This window comes from Oryctolagus cuniculus, chromosome 14 (assembly GCF_051225735.1).
Source record: "Oryctolagus cuniculus isolate XC-2025 breed Fujian yellow rabbit chromosome 14, ASM5122573v1, whole genome shotgun sequence".
NCBI lineage: Eukaryota > Metazoa > Chordata > Mammalia > Lagomorpha > Leporidae > Oryctolagus > Oryctolagus cuniculus.
In genome coordinates, this window is record NC_142880.1 from 82,991,078 (window position 1) to 83,007,537 (window position 16,460).

The 16,460-nt window shown below is 45.3% G+C and overlaps 1 protein-coding gene across 5 annotated transcripts; it reads right to left on the reverse strand.

Moving 5' to 3' along the window:
* Positions 1-458: 458 nt before the first annotated feature.
* DIMT1 (DIM1 rRNA methyltransferase and ribosome maturation factor) lies at positions 459-13,211 on the reverse strand. Of its 5 annotated transcripts, XM_070056750.1 has the most exons (13): positions 12,950-13,193; positions 12,640-12,713; positions 10,770-10,820; positions 10,598-10,684; positions 8,365-8,426; positions 8,183-8,276; positions 8,055-8,104; positions 6,079-6,202; positions 5,851-5,943; positions 4,673-4,737; positions 3,733-3,796; positions 2,260-2,366; positions 459-912 (listed from the first exon to the last, which is right to left on the reverse strand). In XM_070056750.1, the coding sequence occupies exons 4-13, from the start codon at positions 10,628-10,630 to the stop codon at positions 870-872; spliced, it is 735 nt and encodes a 244-aa protein (XP_069912851.1). In that variant the 5' UTR covers positions 10,631-10,684; positions 10,770-10,820; positions 12,640-12,713; positions 12,950-13,193; the 3' UTR covers positions 459-869. The 5 variants fall into 5 exon arrangements, with proteins under 5 accessions (XP_069912851.1, XP_069912853.1, XP_002714103.1 ...); XM_070056752.1 differs by lacking the exon at positions 10,598-10,684 and having other exon boundaries at positions 12,950-13,211; XM_002714057.6 differs by lacking the exon at positions 10,770-10,820 and having other exon boundaries at positions 12,950-13,201.
* Positions 13,212-16,460: the final 3,249 nt, after the last annotated feature.

Genomic DNA, 16,460 nt, shown 5'->3' on the forward strand with positions numbered 1-16,460 from the left:
CTGGAAATTTTAATTATTCCGATGTCATATGAATACTGGGAATGGGAACCAATAACACTGGAAAAATGGGTGTTTTGTTTTAATGAGATTGAAGGTAGAGATTTTAACTTTAAAACCTACTTTGATATATAATTTTGCTATGTCTATGATTATTTCCCCAAGAAAGCATGTAATTCTATACTTTATTTAATTAATTTAATTCTACTTAACCTTCGTTGTTTCATGGGCTGAGCCCTGCCCCAGAATATGTCTGGCACTGCATCATGGCAGCAGCAAACTCAGGCTTACCCAAACCTTCATGTAGACTATGTGCTATGGGATGGTTAAAGAGGCAAGCAACAAGAAAAGAAATTGTATAGGATAAACAGAGAAACAGTTGAGAGAAACAAACAAACAAAAAACTAATTGTTTTACTGTACATATGAATGACAAGAAGAAATGATTTAGGGACTATGCGGTTTAGTTAAGCATATTTTAATTTTTTTACTACTTAAGGGACAGCTAATGCCTAAAGATGGCCTCATCGTATAACACAGTAAAAAAGGTTATTAACTAACATCTTCATACAATAAACTGTTAGAAATAATAACTTTTAGTGTAAAGTTGTGCGCATCTGCGGCTCTTAAACTTGAAGATTATGTTGTATATCATGATGTATATTAAAAGCAAACCAAGAACAACAAAACACTTGGGAACTTAGAACTGACCACCTTAAAGATTCAGAATAGTAAAAGATGACAACAGTAGTATTAAAAATTATCATGCAGATAATGTCCCAGAGGAACAATAGCATAGTTCATCTTCTCAAATATTAAAAATATATAATTTGCTTCTTTTCTTGACCTTGAATTATTCTGTTTTCCAAATAGCTAGGAAAAGTGGATACCTTCTGCATTGAATCCATGTAGAAGTCTGAAAAAAGAAACCAAAAAGGGAAGGTATTGAAAAGCTAATATTGTAGCAAATAGTTATGTATATTTTGTATCATGAATTCTAAAACAGGAAGCTATCAATATATTAAAATGCAGCCCAACCACTTCTAACACTACTCATTAAAGAAACCTCATCCCTAACTAAATTTATAAGGTTTATATTGGTTAAAACCAGGTTCTACTAATACCTCTTTGGTTACAGCCTGTATATCATAAGTTACAATAATGAATGTGACACTGATTATCTTAGACTTCCCCTATCTTAGGCCTGTGAGCTCACTGACACTTGTTCCATTTCAACATGGTAACTCTACAAGAAACTCTTAGAAATTAAGGCAGAAATCAGATGAATGCCCAAGCTTACGTGCCCATTCTTCCCCTACCTTTTATTGAGGTTGAATACACATGGTTTCTCTGCATACCTAAGTACTTATCCAACTCTGGGTAGCCAACTGCATATGATATATGACCTTGATAAATATATATATTGAGAATGAAGGACAATAAGAAAATATTCCTATTTAGGCCTGAGTTTATTTTCAGGCTGGCCCATACAAATAAGTCCAGATGGATTAGTGTCGAAAAAGCAAAGCAGGTACTTAGGAATAGTGTTCTACTCCTAGGATTCTCTAACAGACTCAGTGGTACTGCCAGCCAGCCAAGAAAACGTTAACTCCATCTATCTTAGTTACATAGTATATTGTGTTTCTACCTTATCAAAGCAAATGACATACAATCTGCCCTCTAGTTTACTCGTAGCCTGTAGAACATGGAAATTCTAAATATGAATTGGCTAAATAGTCAGGAGCTTCTGAAAGTTAAAGTGGGCAGTGAATTGAAGCCTCACTTGCTTAGTTCAGAGAAGATATATTTTGGCATAACCTGCCCAGATAATCATGATACCCATGTGCTAGATATGTGTAGAACCTGCCTCAGGCTACAGAACCTAATCCTATTAAATGAATAATACGTATGACAAATTTTTCTACTCTGTAGTGTGTTGTCCACTCTGGAGGCATAAGCTATTAAGACTTAATGAGTAGGAGTCGTAGGGGAGCAGAGGGGAGGGACACGTGCATCACTGTACACATCAACACAGAGGCAAACTTCTGGCTCGGACTGTTCTTTATTACTGTTCTTAAAAAAATGCTCATTTTGCTGCAGCTGACTAGCCTCCATCTTCTACACCAAATACTATTCCATGCCATGGAAGTGCTATGCAATAACTCTCCCAAGTAGCACCTTATACCGCTTTAAAGCCTTTAACTCTAATCAGAAGGTGTCACAGTAAAGAAATGTAAACAGGAAAACAGAAAAATGTCATTACCTGATAAAGTCATCTATGTCCATGGTACGGGCCCTTTTGTCACTAAAACCTGTGCTGGTTAGGATTTGCTGTATTTTATCTGCTATGCTGAAATCTTCTGGTATTATCTATCAATATAAGATTCAGAATAAATGAACAACATATCTTTAATGAAGTCACTTTGACTCTTTTTTTAAGTTCAGTAAGTCATAAAATAGTCATCTTAGCGTATGTGTTAATGAGTTTGAAAAGCCTGATGATTCTGATATGACATATCTAGGTAGGTGGCTAATCTTTATTGTGTAACAAATACTTAGAATACCTTGAGTGAGTAATCATGTACATTATGCTTTTTCTTTAAAATTCTCAAATAGTTTAGTTTCTGACCTCATAAAATTATAAACTCTTAAAGCAACTGTTACTCCTTTCAAAATTATACATTATACCTAACCAGCTAATTTTTCTCAGTGTTAACTTCTTAATCCTCAAAAATACTGTTTCATATTTAACTCACATCATCTATGTAAAGGTTTTTCTTAATCCAGCTAAATATTTTTTTTTATTTAGGCAGCTATTTAATGACTCCTTGTCCAGAGAAGATAATAGTGGAGATTCTGTTTTGGAGCATCAAACCATAATGAGATCAAAGTCACCCCAAAAAATAGAAAAGCAATTTGCCTGTGTCAGCTTTAATTAAACTGAAAGAGCCAAAAAGTTAGCAGACATCAGGTGTTCATGACACAGGTAAGTGCCTGTGCATGATGCACCCACAGCTGTGAGCACTGCACAGATAAGAGGCAGGAGACTCAAAACCTGAAATCCGCCATTCTGCCTACACTTTTAATTATTCCAATTCCTGGGCATCAGAAAACAGTTAACTAGTAATTGTTGCAAACAAGGGATGAAGAAAATTCAGGAAACAGCCAAATTGTGCAGTTATTTTAAGTTGAACAAACCACATGTCTACCGCTTTGAGGAAGTTACAACTCAGCTGAATGCTTTTAAATTGTTTTTTATTTGTTTGAGACACAGAGCTCCTATGCACTGAAATGCTTGCAACAACCAGGACTGTGCCAAAGCTTGAAACCCAGTCCAGGTCTCCTTTGTGAGTGGCAGGAATTCCTTGAGCCATCACCACTACCTCCCAGGGTCTGCATTAGCAGGAAGCTGGAGTCAGGAGCTGGACATGGGCATTGAACCCAGATAGTCCATTAGGACACATGGGCATTTTACCAGTGTCTTACTGTTAGGCCATACACCCACCCTTGAATCTGCTCGTTAGGACTCAAAGAGGAGAGTATAGGAATAAAGATTACTCTTAGCTCTTTCACAGAATACACAACACTGACCTGTCAGAATTACCTAATTGTGCAGTATACACTATCTTAAGTATCCTGTAGGATGTACAAAACAAGACATCTCAATGACAGATGAAAAATAAAAAAATAGGACATTAAAAGAAAACACGGAACTACAGAAACATTTCCTACTTACAATGTTATGGACCGAACAGTGAATTCTGTAGTTTTTTTCCAATAGCTGTTGCACTGCACTTGATCTATAGCACAAAGAAGTGACATTATTCCAAAATCACTGATCATACATAATTTCCTTTGAGTTTGTACAGGATTAAGTCCATAATACTTGAGGTAAAATTAAGGAATTAAAAAGTGCTGAACATTTAAACTTACAAACATTCATAGTTAAAAGTAAAGTCCTAATAAGCATCTTAGTTCTTATTCTCCTAGACCCTCCCCCAAATATTAGAAATCACGGAGTCCTCATTTAAACGGGCCATCACACTTCTACCCCCGCTGTGTTACATTCTCCCAAGTTAATAAGATGGCACAAATTGTTCACAAGTATGGAAGAGGTCCCTTCTCACCCCAGTTTTCAACAAACCCCAAAACAGATGTGTAGGCAAGAGCTTAGAGTGCGGAGGTCGTTAAGCCACAGGACAATAGCATCCAGTGCTTCAGTTCCAGTCCCAGCTGCACCTGCCAGCTAATGCAGATCCTAAGAAGGCAGCAGGTGACAGCCTCAGAAGTCAGGCTTCTGCCAGCCATGTAAGAGATCTAAATTGAGTTCCCAGCTTCTAGCTTTGGTCTGGCCCAGCCTGGGCTGTTGTGGGCATTTAGAACTGGCACATGGAAGATTTCTTTCTCCCTTTCTCTGCCTCTCAAAATTAATAAATGTTTTAATACAGAAAAAAGAGTTTTGGAGTTTTCCTTTTACCTAAAAACCATCTGACTCTGAAATACAGGAACTCTTCTCTAAATTCTCTCACCTTCCAAAGTATGAGTCAGAAAGGTGAAGTGTATTGGCACGTGGATAATCTTTATGCTTTGGGGTAGCTGTTCAGGAAGAGAACAGAGTCTAGCACAGTATCTGGGTCACTGGACTTCAATGCACAAGGAATGCGTCAAACACTTACTTAAATGCAGCAGACAGTGTCTTGTTTTTCCTAACAAAGGTGATCCTTACTAGACCGTCCCATTCCTGGAACAGAAGACAGGTATTTTCCTGAGCATCTCAAACTTGTCCATGCCTGTTAGGTGTTGTTTTTTAAAACCTTAGAGAGAACCTTCTAGAATGATGAAATATTCTGTCTTGAGTTGGTTGGCATACATGCATGACTTAAGAGGTACACATATTTGACTTCTGTACTTTTAGGCACCTCATTGGTGTATTTCATCCTTAATTTCTTAAAAATTGGAAAAATTATAAAAATTTTCTACATCTGACCAAAGAATACAGTACTTATTTAAATCTTAAGTTGTTTTTCAAAAATAAGATTCAGAACTGACATGGGGCCAGCGCTGTGGCACAGCGGGTTAAAGCCCCAGCCTGCAATGCTGGCATCCCATATGGGCGCCAGTTGAGTCCTAGCTGCTCCACTTCCAATCCTGCTCCCTGCTGATGTGCCTGGAAAAGCAGCAGAGGATGGCCTAAACCCTTGGGCCCCTACACCCATGTGGGAGACCCAGAAGAGGCTCCTGGCTCCAGAGAGGCGCAGCTCTGGCTGTTGCAGCCATTTGGGGAGTGAACCAGCAGATGGAAGACCTGTCTGTCTGTCTCTACCTCTCTATTAAAAAAAAACAAAACAGACATGGTGTAGGATGTAGCCCATTTAACACACCTACACCTCCTCCATGGAGTTGCTGACAGGCTGTTCAGCAGCACTTTGGCACGCAGTCACGGTGTTTCAAAGGTGACTGCAGCAGGTTTAAACCAGGTGCTCTGTGGCTGGCTTCTGTGGGAACTGCAAAATGAAGTCTGATCGAAAAGTGTCACCCACAATATTACTCTGAACAATTTTCATGTTACCTTGCTTTCCAAATTTTCTTTTGTTTTCTATGACTGTAAGTTTGAAGGAAATAAACTGCATTTTAACCTACTTTTTACAAATATTTCCCATGCTTTTTTGTGGTCTTTATAACTGTTTGTCAGATTATTCCTTCTGCCCCATCACTTGTCACACTTACTACAATGAACATTTTCCTACATTTGGACGTTGAGGTTGGCCCAGTATTTTTCTGCTTCTGTGGACACAGTGTCTTCCAGTCTGGACTGCTTTTTTCCTTTACAAAATGTCCAGTACTTTAGCCTCACCTGAAAATTGATAGGTGGTGGTGGATTCTTGGGTTCTATCCTTACAACGCTGGATTCCACCTTTGGTGGTGGTCTGAAGTTATTCTTTCCCACCTGTGGATCAGAAAATGTTTAAGTATTCCTCTCAAAGGCAGCTTTTCATTAGGAATCAAAGGTGCTCTTTTCACAGAAGGGACAGCCAGATGTTGAAAGTTTCAATAAAAGGTGGTTTCAGTAAAAACCACTCACTTTCATTAGGTGATCCACACGTGCTAACAGCTGTGTATTAATTGAAAGTCTGCAGTACAACTTATCTCCAGGTTTTGCAACCAGTCGGAGAGCAAATTCTCGTTGAAACATAAGTACAGCACATCTGAAAGGAAAGCAGAAGACATTTGGTGCAGCAGTTAAACCACGACTTGTATGCCTGCGTCCCACATCACAGTGCCTGGGTTTGAGACCCGATTCCTCTTCCGATTCCGTTTCCTGCTGCTCTGTACCCCGGGAGGCCGCAGGTGACGGCTCACATACCTGGATCCCTGCCACCCACGTGGGAGACTGAGTACCTAATCCCAGCTGTTGCAGACAATTGGGGAGTTAACCAGTGGATGGAAGGCTCTGTCTTTCAAAAGAATACATACAAATACACTAGGGAAAGGTGAGTGTTGCAGTACCGCAGATTAAGCTGCTACATAGGATGCCTGCATCCCATGTCAAGAGTGCCTAGGTCAAGTCCTGGCCACTCTGCTTCTGGTCCAGCTTCCTGCTAATTCACCCTGGGAGGCAGCACATGACAGCTCAGGTGCTAGGGCCCCTGACACCCCCGTGGGAGACTTGAACGGAGTTCCACCTCGGGCTGTTGTCGGCATTTGGTAAGTCGGTCAGTGAAAAATGCTCACTTGCTCTCTGTACCTCTTTCAAGTATGAAAGATCTAATTTTTTTCATGCAAGGGAAATGGTCACTTTCAACTGTAAGTATATTTTATCTGTACTGAATTTTCAACATGTTACTAATGATAACTCAGCTGGTTAGAAGGCAGGAAACTTTCAGTCTTTATTACCACAAGATGAGACAGCTGGTTTTGTTTCATAACCATGAGAAAGATGCCTTGCAAACACAAGCCCTCAGAGATCGGATGAGACAGTTTTTCTCATCAGCTCCTGTCAGTCCATCTCCCTTCCTGCAAGAGCAGAATCCACTCACGAAGCAGCAGACGCCTCAAGGAGGAGGTGACGCTTGGTGTCCACGGGTGAGGGACACGGGCTGCTTCCTCCGTGAGCCGCTAGGCCTTGCGGAGGCTGCCAAGTGGCAAAGCGTCTGCAAAGAGGCCTTCCACTTTCAAAGGACGTTGATGATGAATCACAGCAAAAAAGAGATTTGACAAATACCTGTATGTATCCGTGTTCGTATACCTCAAACAAACGCCACCTGGACCGCATGCAGTGCCCTCTGGTAAGTTCCATTCCGTGTCATTAGGGGGAGTGGAGGGGCAGGAATTGTCATTGCTTGGGACATCAGAATAGCAATGGGAGTGCCTGGTTAGAGTCCCACCCACTCTTCCTCCAGCCCACCTTCTCTGCTCTGATCCTGGGAGGCGGTAGATAATAACTCAAATAACTGAGTCCCTCCCATGTCCCTGCCACCCATGTGGGCAACCCAGACGGAGCTCTGGGCTCCTGGCTTCAGCCTGGCCCAACCTTGGTTGTTGCAGGCAGCTGGAGAGTGGACCAGAAGGAAGATCACTCTTTTCTCTCTGTCTCTGTTGCTCTACCTTTCGAATAAATAAACATTTGAAAAAACAGGATGGTCATGACTTACTAAGTATATTTTATAACCACTGAGGTGTTTTTGACTTGCATTTAGAAAGCCACTGGCATGACTAGAGACCAGTCAGCAAGCCACTGCAATTGTCCATACGGTCATAAAAACCAGACCTAGGCAATGGCAAGAGGGTTGGAAAGCAGGGAAACACTGTCTAGTCTCTGAAACAGAACGTAGACCATACCGTCCCCAAGTAACTTCTGGGGAGAAGGCAGGGAATAGGGGGAAGGGGGCAGGGAGTGGGGAGGATAGAGAGGGAGAGACATCAGCCCAAACAAGTCAATATTTTCTACAAAAATTCTTCCAGTACTTTTCCAATTGACTTTCATTTTCAACTGTATTCACACCCCAAGTTGTCAGTCTTTCACAAATTTGGCAGTAACTCTGGTCTCTTGTCACACACCTGAAAAAAGGTCGGTGCAACAACAGCTTGAAGACAAAGGGAGACGAGATCTGGAAGAGAATTAACTAGTTACTACCGAGAAAGACACACCAGAAACAGTCTGACTTCCTGACAGTCTGCAGACGTACCTGATAAGGCAGATTGGCCACGCACGTATCGAAGAATGGTAGTTCTGTTTTCAGCACATCGCCCACCATTACCTGGAGTTTGCTCGCCAAGGGCCTGATAATAAGAAAGTAAAAAGGATGAAATTTAAGAATGTTTCTGTCATGAGACTGAAATACACTTTAATTTTATTATGTTTACTCACGTGCCCTGAACTCTTTTATGAAGTTCAGCTACTAGCCTTGGGTCAAGTTCACAGGCGATGACCTGAATTAAAAAAAAAAAAAAAATTCTTTAGGTTAATTACAGAGTGCAGATTTATTCTTATCCCAATAGAAATTCTTAAATGATTTAAACTTCTTTTTCCACTGTACTCTACCATTTCAAACAACGAAAACCACCACTCAGAAAAAGGGATTATGTGAGAGTCCCCCCCAAAATAACCAAGAGTTACCATGCTTCATCTGTCTCCATGTTTTGTAACTGAACAGATGATGAAAATAACACACAATGTGTCTGTGTTGTCAGTTCTTAGGAGGGTACACTGCTCTTCTCATCAACTGAGATCCGGAACACACAGTATGGATAACTTCTTAAATAAGAGAAAATGATGGGGCCAGCATTGTGGCATAGCAGGTAAAGCCTCCGCCTGCAGTGCCGGCATCCCATATGGGCACTGGTTCGAGTCCCGGCTGCTCCACTTCCAATCCAGCTCTCTGCTATGGCCTGAGAAAGCAGCAGAAAATGGCCTAAGTCCTTAGGCCCCTGCACCTGCGTGGGAGACCCAGAGGAAGCTCCTGGCTCCTGATCAGTGTAGCTCTGGCTGTTGCAGCCATTTTGTTTAAAAAAAGAATATGATTTTACTGCAATATTAGCTGAGGCTTCATTGACACAGGGTAGAAAATGTACTGCTTATTTTGTGTGGCTTCCCTATCCATGCTCTACTTTCTCTGTGCCCCACAGAAAATGCAGGCAGCCCCATTACTTCTGGCTGGGATCAGCCAGTGAAAGGCACCGGCGCTGCAGGGCGCGGAGTGCTAGGCTGGGCGTTTACTTTCCAATGGCTAGCCTTTGCCTTGCAATTTTCATAGTGGCCGCATTCGCCACGAGTGCCCCTCTTCAGCGGCTCCCACTCACTGGGCTCTGGAGAATTCTCCCTTTGCCTGGATGTCTCCTGTTTCCTGCTGGGGCTGGTCCCCAGTGACTCACTGACATATACTGGTTCCCTTAACCCCACTCCCAGACATCATTAAACTCTCAGATAAGCCCTTTTATATAAGCTGCCTGCTTCCACCAGGGACACAATGTCTCCATTTAATTGGAAGCCAGGTCAACCAAGACACAAAAAGGGCATCAGCAGTGGCCAGGTTGGCCTGGGCTCCAGCCCTGCATGTCTCCTCCTCCAAAGTTCAGGGTTCCAATAACTCCATTCTGCTTTATTCCCTCCAGCCTGGAGCCGGTAGCCACTGCTTGCGGTTTTATTTTTGGGTTATGTTAATGTTCCCATTTTCCCCTTTCAGTTGTCTAAGAAACACGTAACCGAGTCCCATGTATTCAATTCCCTATTGAGGGTGTGTGTTTGGCACGTGGGTAAAAGACGTTGCTTGGAATGCCGGCATCTCACAGCAGAGTGAAGTTCTCACTCCGTCACTGTGGCAGAAGCAGATTAAACTGGCTGCAGCCTGGCCCAGCCCTGGCTATTTCACGCATCTGGAGAGTAAACCAGCAAATGGAAGATTCTCTCTCTCTCTGTCAAATGAGGAAAACTGTAAAGACTATGAATAAGTAATAAATTCCCCATCAAAATAACCTGATGTGGTCTGTTTTCCTGAGTGATGTACCTCATACTTTCTAACATTAAACTGAGTGAGGGATCAAGAATTACTACAGGTTGAGTGTACCTTATCGAAAATGCTTGGAACTAGAAGTGTTTCAGATTTTAAGCATCTCTTAATTTGAAAATCGGAAATTCAAAATGCTGAGGCAGGTGCTGCGGTGCAGTGGGTTAAGCTACCACTTGGGATGCCTGCATCCCACACCTGAGCACCTAGAATCACTTCCTGCCTCTGTTCAGGAGTGCCCGGGATCAAGTCCCGCCTCCACTTCTAATCCAGCTTCCTGCTAACGTGCACCAAGGGAAGCAGCAGATACTGGCTACAAGTACTTGGGTCCCTGCTACCAACATGGGAGACAAGGAGAGAGTTGCTGGCTCCAGGCTTCAGTCTAGCTCAGCCCTGACTGTTGTGACCACTTGGGGAATGAATCAGCAGGTAGATCATCTCTCTATCACTCTGCCTTCAAATAATCAAAAAGTAATAATAAACTTTAAAAAAAAAAAAAACTCAACTTCCAAAATACCCTGAAAGCCAAATTTTCAGATCAGGGATGTTCAACCTGTATTCAGTTAACGTAATACCAAAACACTAAATCCCTTGTACCTTTTTTGCCTTTTCTAGCAACTTTACAGTCATGTTGCCAGTTCCAGGTCCAACTTCCAGCACCACATCTGTTGGTCTTAAGGCAGCCTAAGAGCAAGCACAGTCACTTTAACACCCACAGCACGTCTGCACACATACCTGACAGCTGCAGCTCTGGGATCTGAGGCCTTACCTGGTTCCTGTGTTAGAGTTCATCAGGATTCATGTGGCTAACAAAATCACCCTGATAACAAGAGGTACAAATGAAAATCTAACAGCCCTCCTAAAATGGGGGATACTTCTCAACAGCAGTTCTTTCTGGGACTGACACTGTTTTCTGTCTTGGGAATGATTGCAATAGCTTCTTGTTACCAAACTGGATCATATCAAGTTCAATTAGAGGACTATATATGATGAACTTCTCTGTGAATCACAGCCTGTTGGACCAGCATTTCTTAATTCCCACGCCATGTATAGTTTCAGGGATACAAGGGTAGGAGAAATTGTACAGAAAACTGGGTATGTGTGTGCACACAACTGTGATATTGTAGGTCCACAGGTTTCATCAGAAAAAGAAATCCATAAAAAGCGGGGCCGGCGCTATGGCTCACTTGGTTAATCCTCCGCCTGCGGCACCGGCATCCCATATGGGCGCTGGGTTCTAGTCCCAGCTACTCCTCTTCCAGTCCAGCTCTCTGCTGTGGCCCGGGAAGGCAGTGGAAGATGGCCCAGGTGATTGGGCGTCTGTACCCACGTGGGCAACCAGGAGGAAGCACCTGGCTCCTGGCTTCAGATCGGCGCAACACTGGCTGTAGCGGCCATTTGGGGGGTGAACCAATGGAAGGAAGACCTTTCTCTCTCTCTCTCACTGTCTAATTCTACCTGTCAAATAAGTAACAACAACAACAAAAAAAGGTTAAAAAGCTACAGCAACCCTCTTTGCACAAAAGACACTAAGTCTGGGGCCGGCGCTGTGGCATAGTGGGTAAAGTCACTGTCTGCAGTGCCGGCATCCTGTATGGGTGCCGGTTCGAGTCCTGGCTGCTCTACTTCCAATCCAGCTCTCAGCTGTGGCCTGGGAAAGCAGCAGAAGATGGCCCAAGTCCTTGGGCCCCTGTACCTGAGTGGGAGACCCAGAAGAAGCTGGGTCCTTGCTTCAGATCGGCACAGCTCCGGCCATTGCGGCCAACTGGGGGGTGAACCAGCAGAAAGAAGACCTCTCTCTCTCTCTGCCTCTCCTGCTCTCTCTGTGACTTTCAAATAAATAAATAAATAAATCTTAAAAAAAAAAAAAAAAAGAGAGAGAGAGAGCATATCAGTAACCCAAGAGGAAGAAAGACTCCAGGGGCCGGTGCTGTGGCACAGTTGGTTAAAGCCCTGGCCTGAAGCAGTGGCATCCCATATGGGCATCGGTTCAAGACCTGGCTGCTCCACTTCTGATCCAGCTCTCTGCTATGGCCTGGGAAAGCAGTAGAAGATGGCCCAAGTCCTTGGGCCCCTGCACCAACGTGGGAGACCCGGAGGAGGCTCCTGGCTCCTGGCTTCGGATCGGTTCAGTTCTGGCCATTACGGTCATCTGGGGAGTGAACCAGTGGATGGAAGACCTCTCTCTCTGTCTCTACCTCTCTCTGTAACTCTTTCAAATAAATAAAGTAAATCTTTGAAAGAAAGAAAAAAAGACTCCAAATAACTTGCATGATACCAGCTGGGTGGTTTCTTCTGGGGAACAAACCTCCTAATGCATGGTTTAACCCTGTTTTAAACTCCGGAGTAAATAAAAGCTAACAGTGACGGGGTGCCCAGAAAAGCCATCAGAACAGAAGAGTCTGGAATGGAACAAGTACAAACGTCCAGCTAGGAAGCAGGGACTCCTCAGCGAGAGAACTGGGTCGGGAGAAGCCCAGACCCACGGCACACTCCGCAGGGTCTGAATCCTAAACAACCCTTGAATCCACTCAGTGAAGACTTGGCATCTAGCTCGGGCCGGGCGCACACTCTGGGCTTACACATTCCTGCGAATGAGACCAACAGAACGACTCTCCCCGTTCCTCGTCTACACCCACCTTCTCAATGATGCTGTTAACAACGAGAGGATTTTTCAAAATGTGCTGCCCGATCCCCTTGTTGAACACGAGTCCTGGAAGAAAACACAACGCAGCCGTCACTGCCCAGCGCGGAGGACACGCTAGGCCGTCCGGGAGAAGACAGCCCCACGGGTCCGGGGCAGGGCTGACGAACGGCGCCCAGTCCACCCGGCCGCGGCGCGCAGGCCTGGGCCGACGCTGCGGGAGCCCGTGCAGCCTCCGGCCGCGGCTCGGACCTCGGCGAGCGCCGCAAGACGCCGACCGACCCTGCTTGCCCCCGCAGTCGCACCTCCGGCGCTCTTCAGCTCCCGGCGCTCTTCCCGCCGCTTGGCTCCCGACTTAACCTTCGGCATCTCGGCAGGACTCGGACCCAAGGGTCCGGGAAGTCAAACACGACCAAACCCGGCTACCCGGGTGGAGACCCCACCACGTGAGACTCGCCAGCCGGTGCTCTCCTACCACTACCGTCCACGCGAAGCACAGAGCGCCACGGCCCGCCGGCCCCGCCCCCGGGCTCTCGGGGCTCCTCCCCCAAAAGGAGGGCTGGCCTCGGAGCCCAGTGGCCTCCGGGAATTGTAGTCAGCATCCGGAGGAAGGCCCAAACTCGGGCGCCTACGAGTCCCAGAAGACACCGCGCTACTGAGTCTGGCAGCTCCTAAGCTCAGGAGCCTACGAGTCCCAGAAGACACCGCGCTACTGAGTCTGGCAGCTTGGATTGGATGGTTAGAGTCGGGGGCGTGGCTTCTCTCCCGCTTCCGAGCCGAGGTTGTAATAAGGCGTTAGTGTGCTCTTGGTGCAGTGTAGCTAGATTCTGTTATCACGCCGGGTTTGGGAATCACCAAGACCCGAAGAAGGAATCTTTCACGTATCCCTCTGCTGTTTGCGCACAGATTGCGGGGCAGGAAGCCCAGGTCTGGGGAGGCCGAGCTTGCTCCCCTGGGGTCGCACGTTGCCATTATTTTGCGCCGTGCAAAGTGAACGGGGAGACGGGACAGCGTCTGGGTTCACTAGGCCTGCCGGCTGCTCCGCCTCCTGTGGTGCCTCATCGTTCGTTCTCTAAACCTGCACTGAGCTCCAGCTGCGTGCTCAGTCCTCTGAGCAAGGGCGCTCCCTAATCCCACAGCGCTGAAACTGGTGCTGGGCGAGCGCTGGGGGCCGCGATGGGCCGCGCCCGCTGGGAGCTCCCGAGTACGGCGTGCGGTCTGCTGGCGGCGCCCTGGCGCTCCGATTTTGCTTTTCCCGTGTGTCTTCTGTGTCGTTGTGGCAACAGTCTCTCGCAGTCGTTGTGAAAGCTGAGTCTTCGCTGAACCATTGTGTACCGTCCCAAACCTTGGGTTTAGACCCTCCTTTCTTTGCAGTGATTCTGGAAAAGTTACCTATCTCATTAATAGTCGGCGATTCTGGGGTCTACAGGTTGCAGGCTGTGTGTCAGATGTTAGGAGTAAAAGGATGGACTTGAGACCATCTTTTTAAAGAACTTCCTGGAGGGGATGAGGCAGGGAGGGAAGGAGCGAGGGAGAGGATGCCAACCATAGCAGTGCTGTTTGTGGAGTAGGTGTGCTAGTGCCAGGTGCTGGTTTACCCGTAGATGATCTCATTTACCACGTTGCCGTCGCATCATGGCAACCGTCTTAACGATGAGGAAGCGGAAGAACGAACCGTGTAATACCTTACTCAAAATCGTGTAGCTACAGCTTGAAGGAGGTCTGTGTTGGCAAGTCCTGGGGCTTACGGAGAACTAGGACCGCAGCCCTGTGGCTGGTATTTGAGGAGATTCGGGACCATTTGCAAAATGTCCTGTCTGAGCTCAGTCTTCAAAGGACAGACAAAAATTAGCTGAAGAGATTGAGAATGCAGAGGAGCAGCACTGACATTCCAAGCTAAAAGGATGTTGAAGGAAGAAGAAGGAATGTGGTAGAGCTGCGGGGAAATAGGAAAAGTAAATAACTCTCCTGGTGACTTCACAACTTACTGCCCCAGTCCAAACCGCTCTGTCTCGTCACTTCACAAATTCCCTTGTCTAGAGGCTTAAAGCTTTCTGCTTTGGCCATTTCTCAGGTCTTCACTCCCCATGTACCTTTAAAAGTTAATAAAACTTCAGTGCCTTTCTCCTATTGATCTCTTATGTTGATTGACTTCGTAGATCTAGCCAAAGGTTCCAGAAGGGTAGACGAGCACTAAGTTCTCTCCCCAACACTCGTGTCTGCACTAAAACGATACAGCTGGCTCAGTGGTTCGCATAGCACCGAGAGAAGAAGGGAGGGAAATTGTTCTGAGAATTGAAATCTCTTATTGTTCTGGCCATATAGTCAGCTGTGCATCACTGCAATGAAATACCCAAGGCAAGAAACTTCGTGAAGAGCCAAGGTTTATTTGACTCACAGTGTTGGAGATTGAAGTCCAAGATCAAGTGAGCCGTTGGTTTGCTGTGTGGTAATGGTGGTGGGAGCATGTACTGGAGCGAATGGTCACAGCTCAAGCCCCGAAGAAAAAGAGTGGGTGGGCCCAACTCCTAATTTTTATTACAACCGTCTCCTGAAGGCTTGACCCCAGTGAACTAGGAATGTGTTCCCGGGCCCCACCTTCTAAAGATTTCATCGCCTACTAACAGTGCCACCACTGGGACCAAGCCTTTTTCATGTGTGCTCCTGGAGGACAGTCAACATTCAAACGATCGTGCTGGCCACATTTCATCATTTTTGTTAGTATCAAGGCAAGATTCCAGAAATTAAAAATTTGTCTTAGAAAATTGTGTGATGCTGGGACATGAATTGCATTAAAGAAATAAGCATTGGAAATTTGTGTCAGAATATATTTGAATTCTTTGTGGTCATAGTTACTTCTGTAATTAAAGAAATAATTTCAGACTTCTTTATGTTTATATCCTTTGTTTCTTAAAAATAATTATTTTTCAGAGGTGGGTGTTGTGGCGCAATGTGTTGAGATACAGGTTGCAATGCCAGCATCCCATATCAAGTGCCAGTTTGAGACCTGGCTGCTGCACTTCTGATCCAGCTCTCTGCTAACCCACCTGGGAAAGCAGCAGAAGATGACCCACATACTTGGGCCCCTGCCACCCATGTGGGAGATTCTGATGGAGGTCTTGCCTCCTGGTTTTGGCCCAGCCCAGCCCTGGCCATTGTGGCCATTTGAGGAGTGAACCAGCAGATGGAAGACCTCTGTCTCACTCTCTGTCACTCTGCCTTACAAATAAATAAATAAATAAACTAAGCCTTTTAAAAATATTATTTTTTGAGGCTGGCGCTGTAGCGTAGTGGGTAAAGCTGCCACCTGCAGTGCCGGCATCCTATACGGGCGCCAGTTTCAGTCCCGACTGCTCCACTTCCGATCCAACTCTCTGTTTGGTCTGGGAAAGCAGTAGAGGATGGCCCAAGTCTTTGGGCCCCTGAACCCTTGTGGGAGACTCAAAAGAAGTTCCTGGCTTCGGATCGGTGCAGCTCTGGCCTTTGCAGCCATTTGGGGAGGGAACCAGCAGATGGAAGACCTCTCTCTCTCTCTCTCTACCTCTGCCTCTCTGTAACTCTGCCTTTCAAATAATAAATAAATCTTTAAAGAAATATATTACTTTTCTATTTCAGTGCATACAATTAACTCATTGTCAATAAATGAGTTTTGTTGATAAAATATATTGTGTCTTGAAAAGAAATTATAGTTGTATTTTCTGTAGTAAAAGAGGCTCATTTATGGGGCCGGAGCTGTGGCACAGAGGGTTAAAGCCCTGGCCTGAGGCGCCGGCATCCCATATGGGCGCCAGTTCAAGTCCCAGCTGCTTCTCTTCC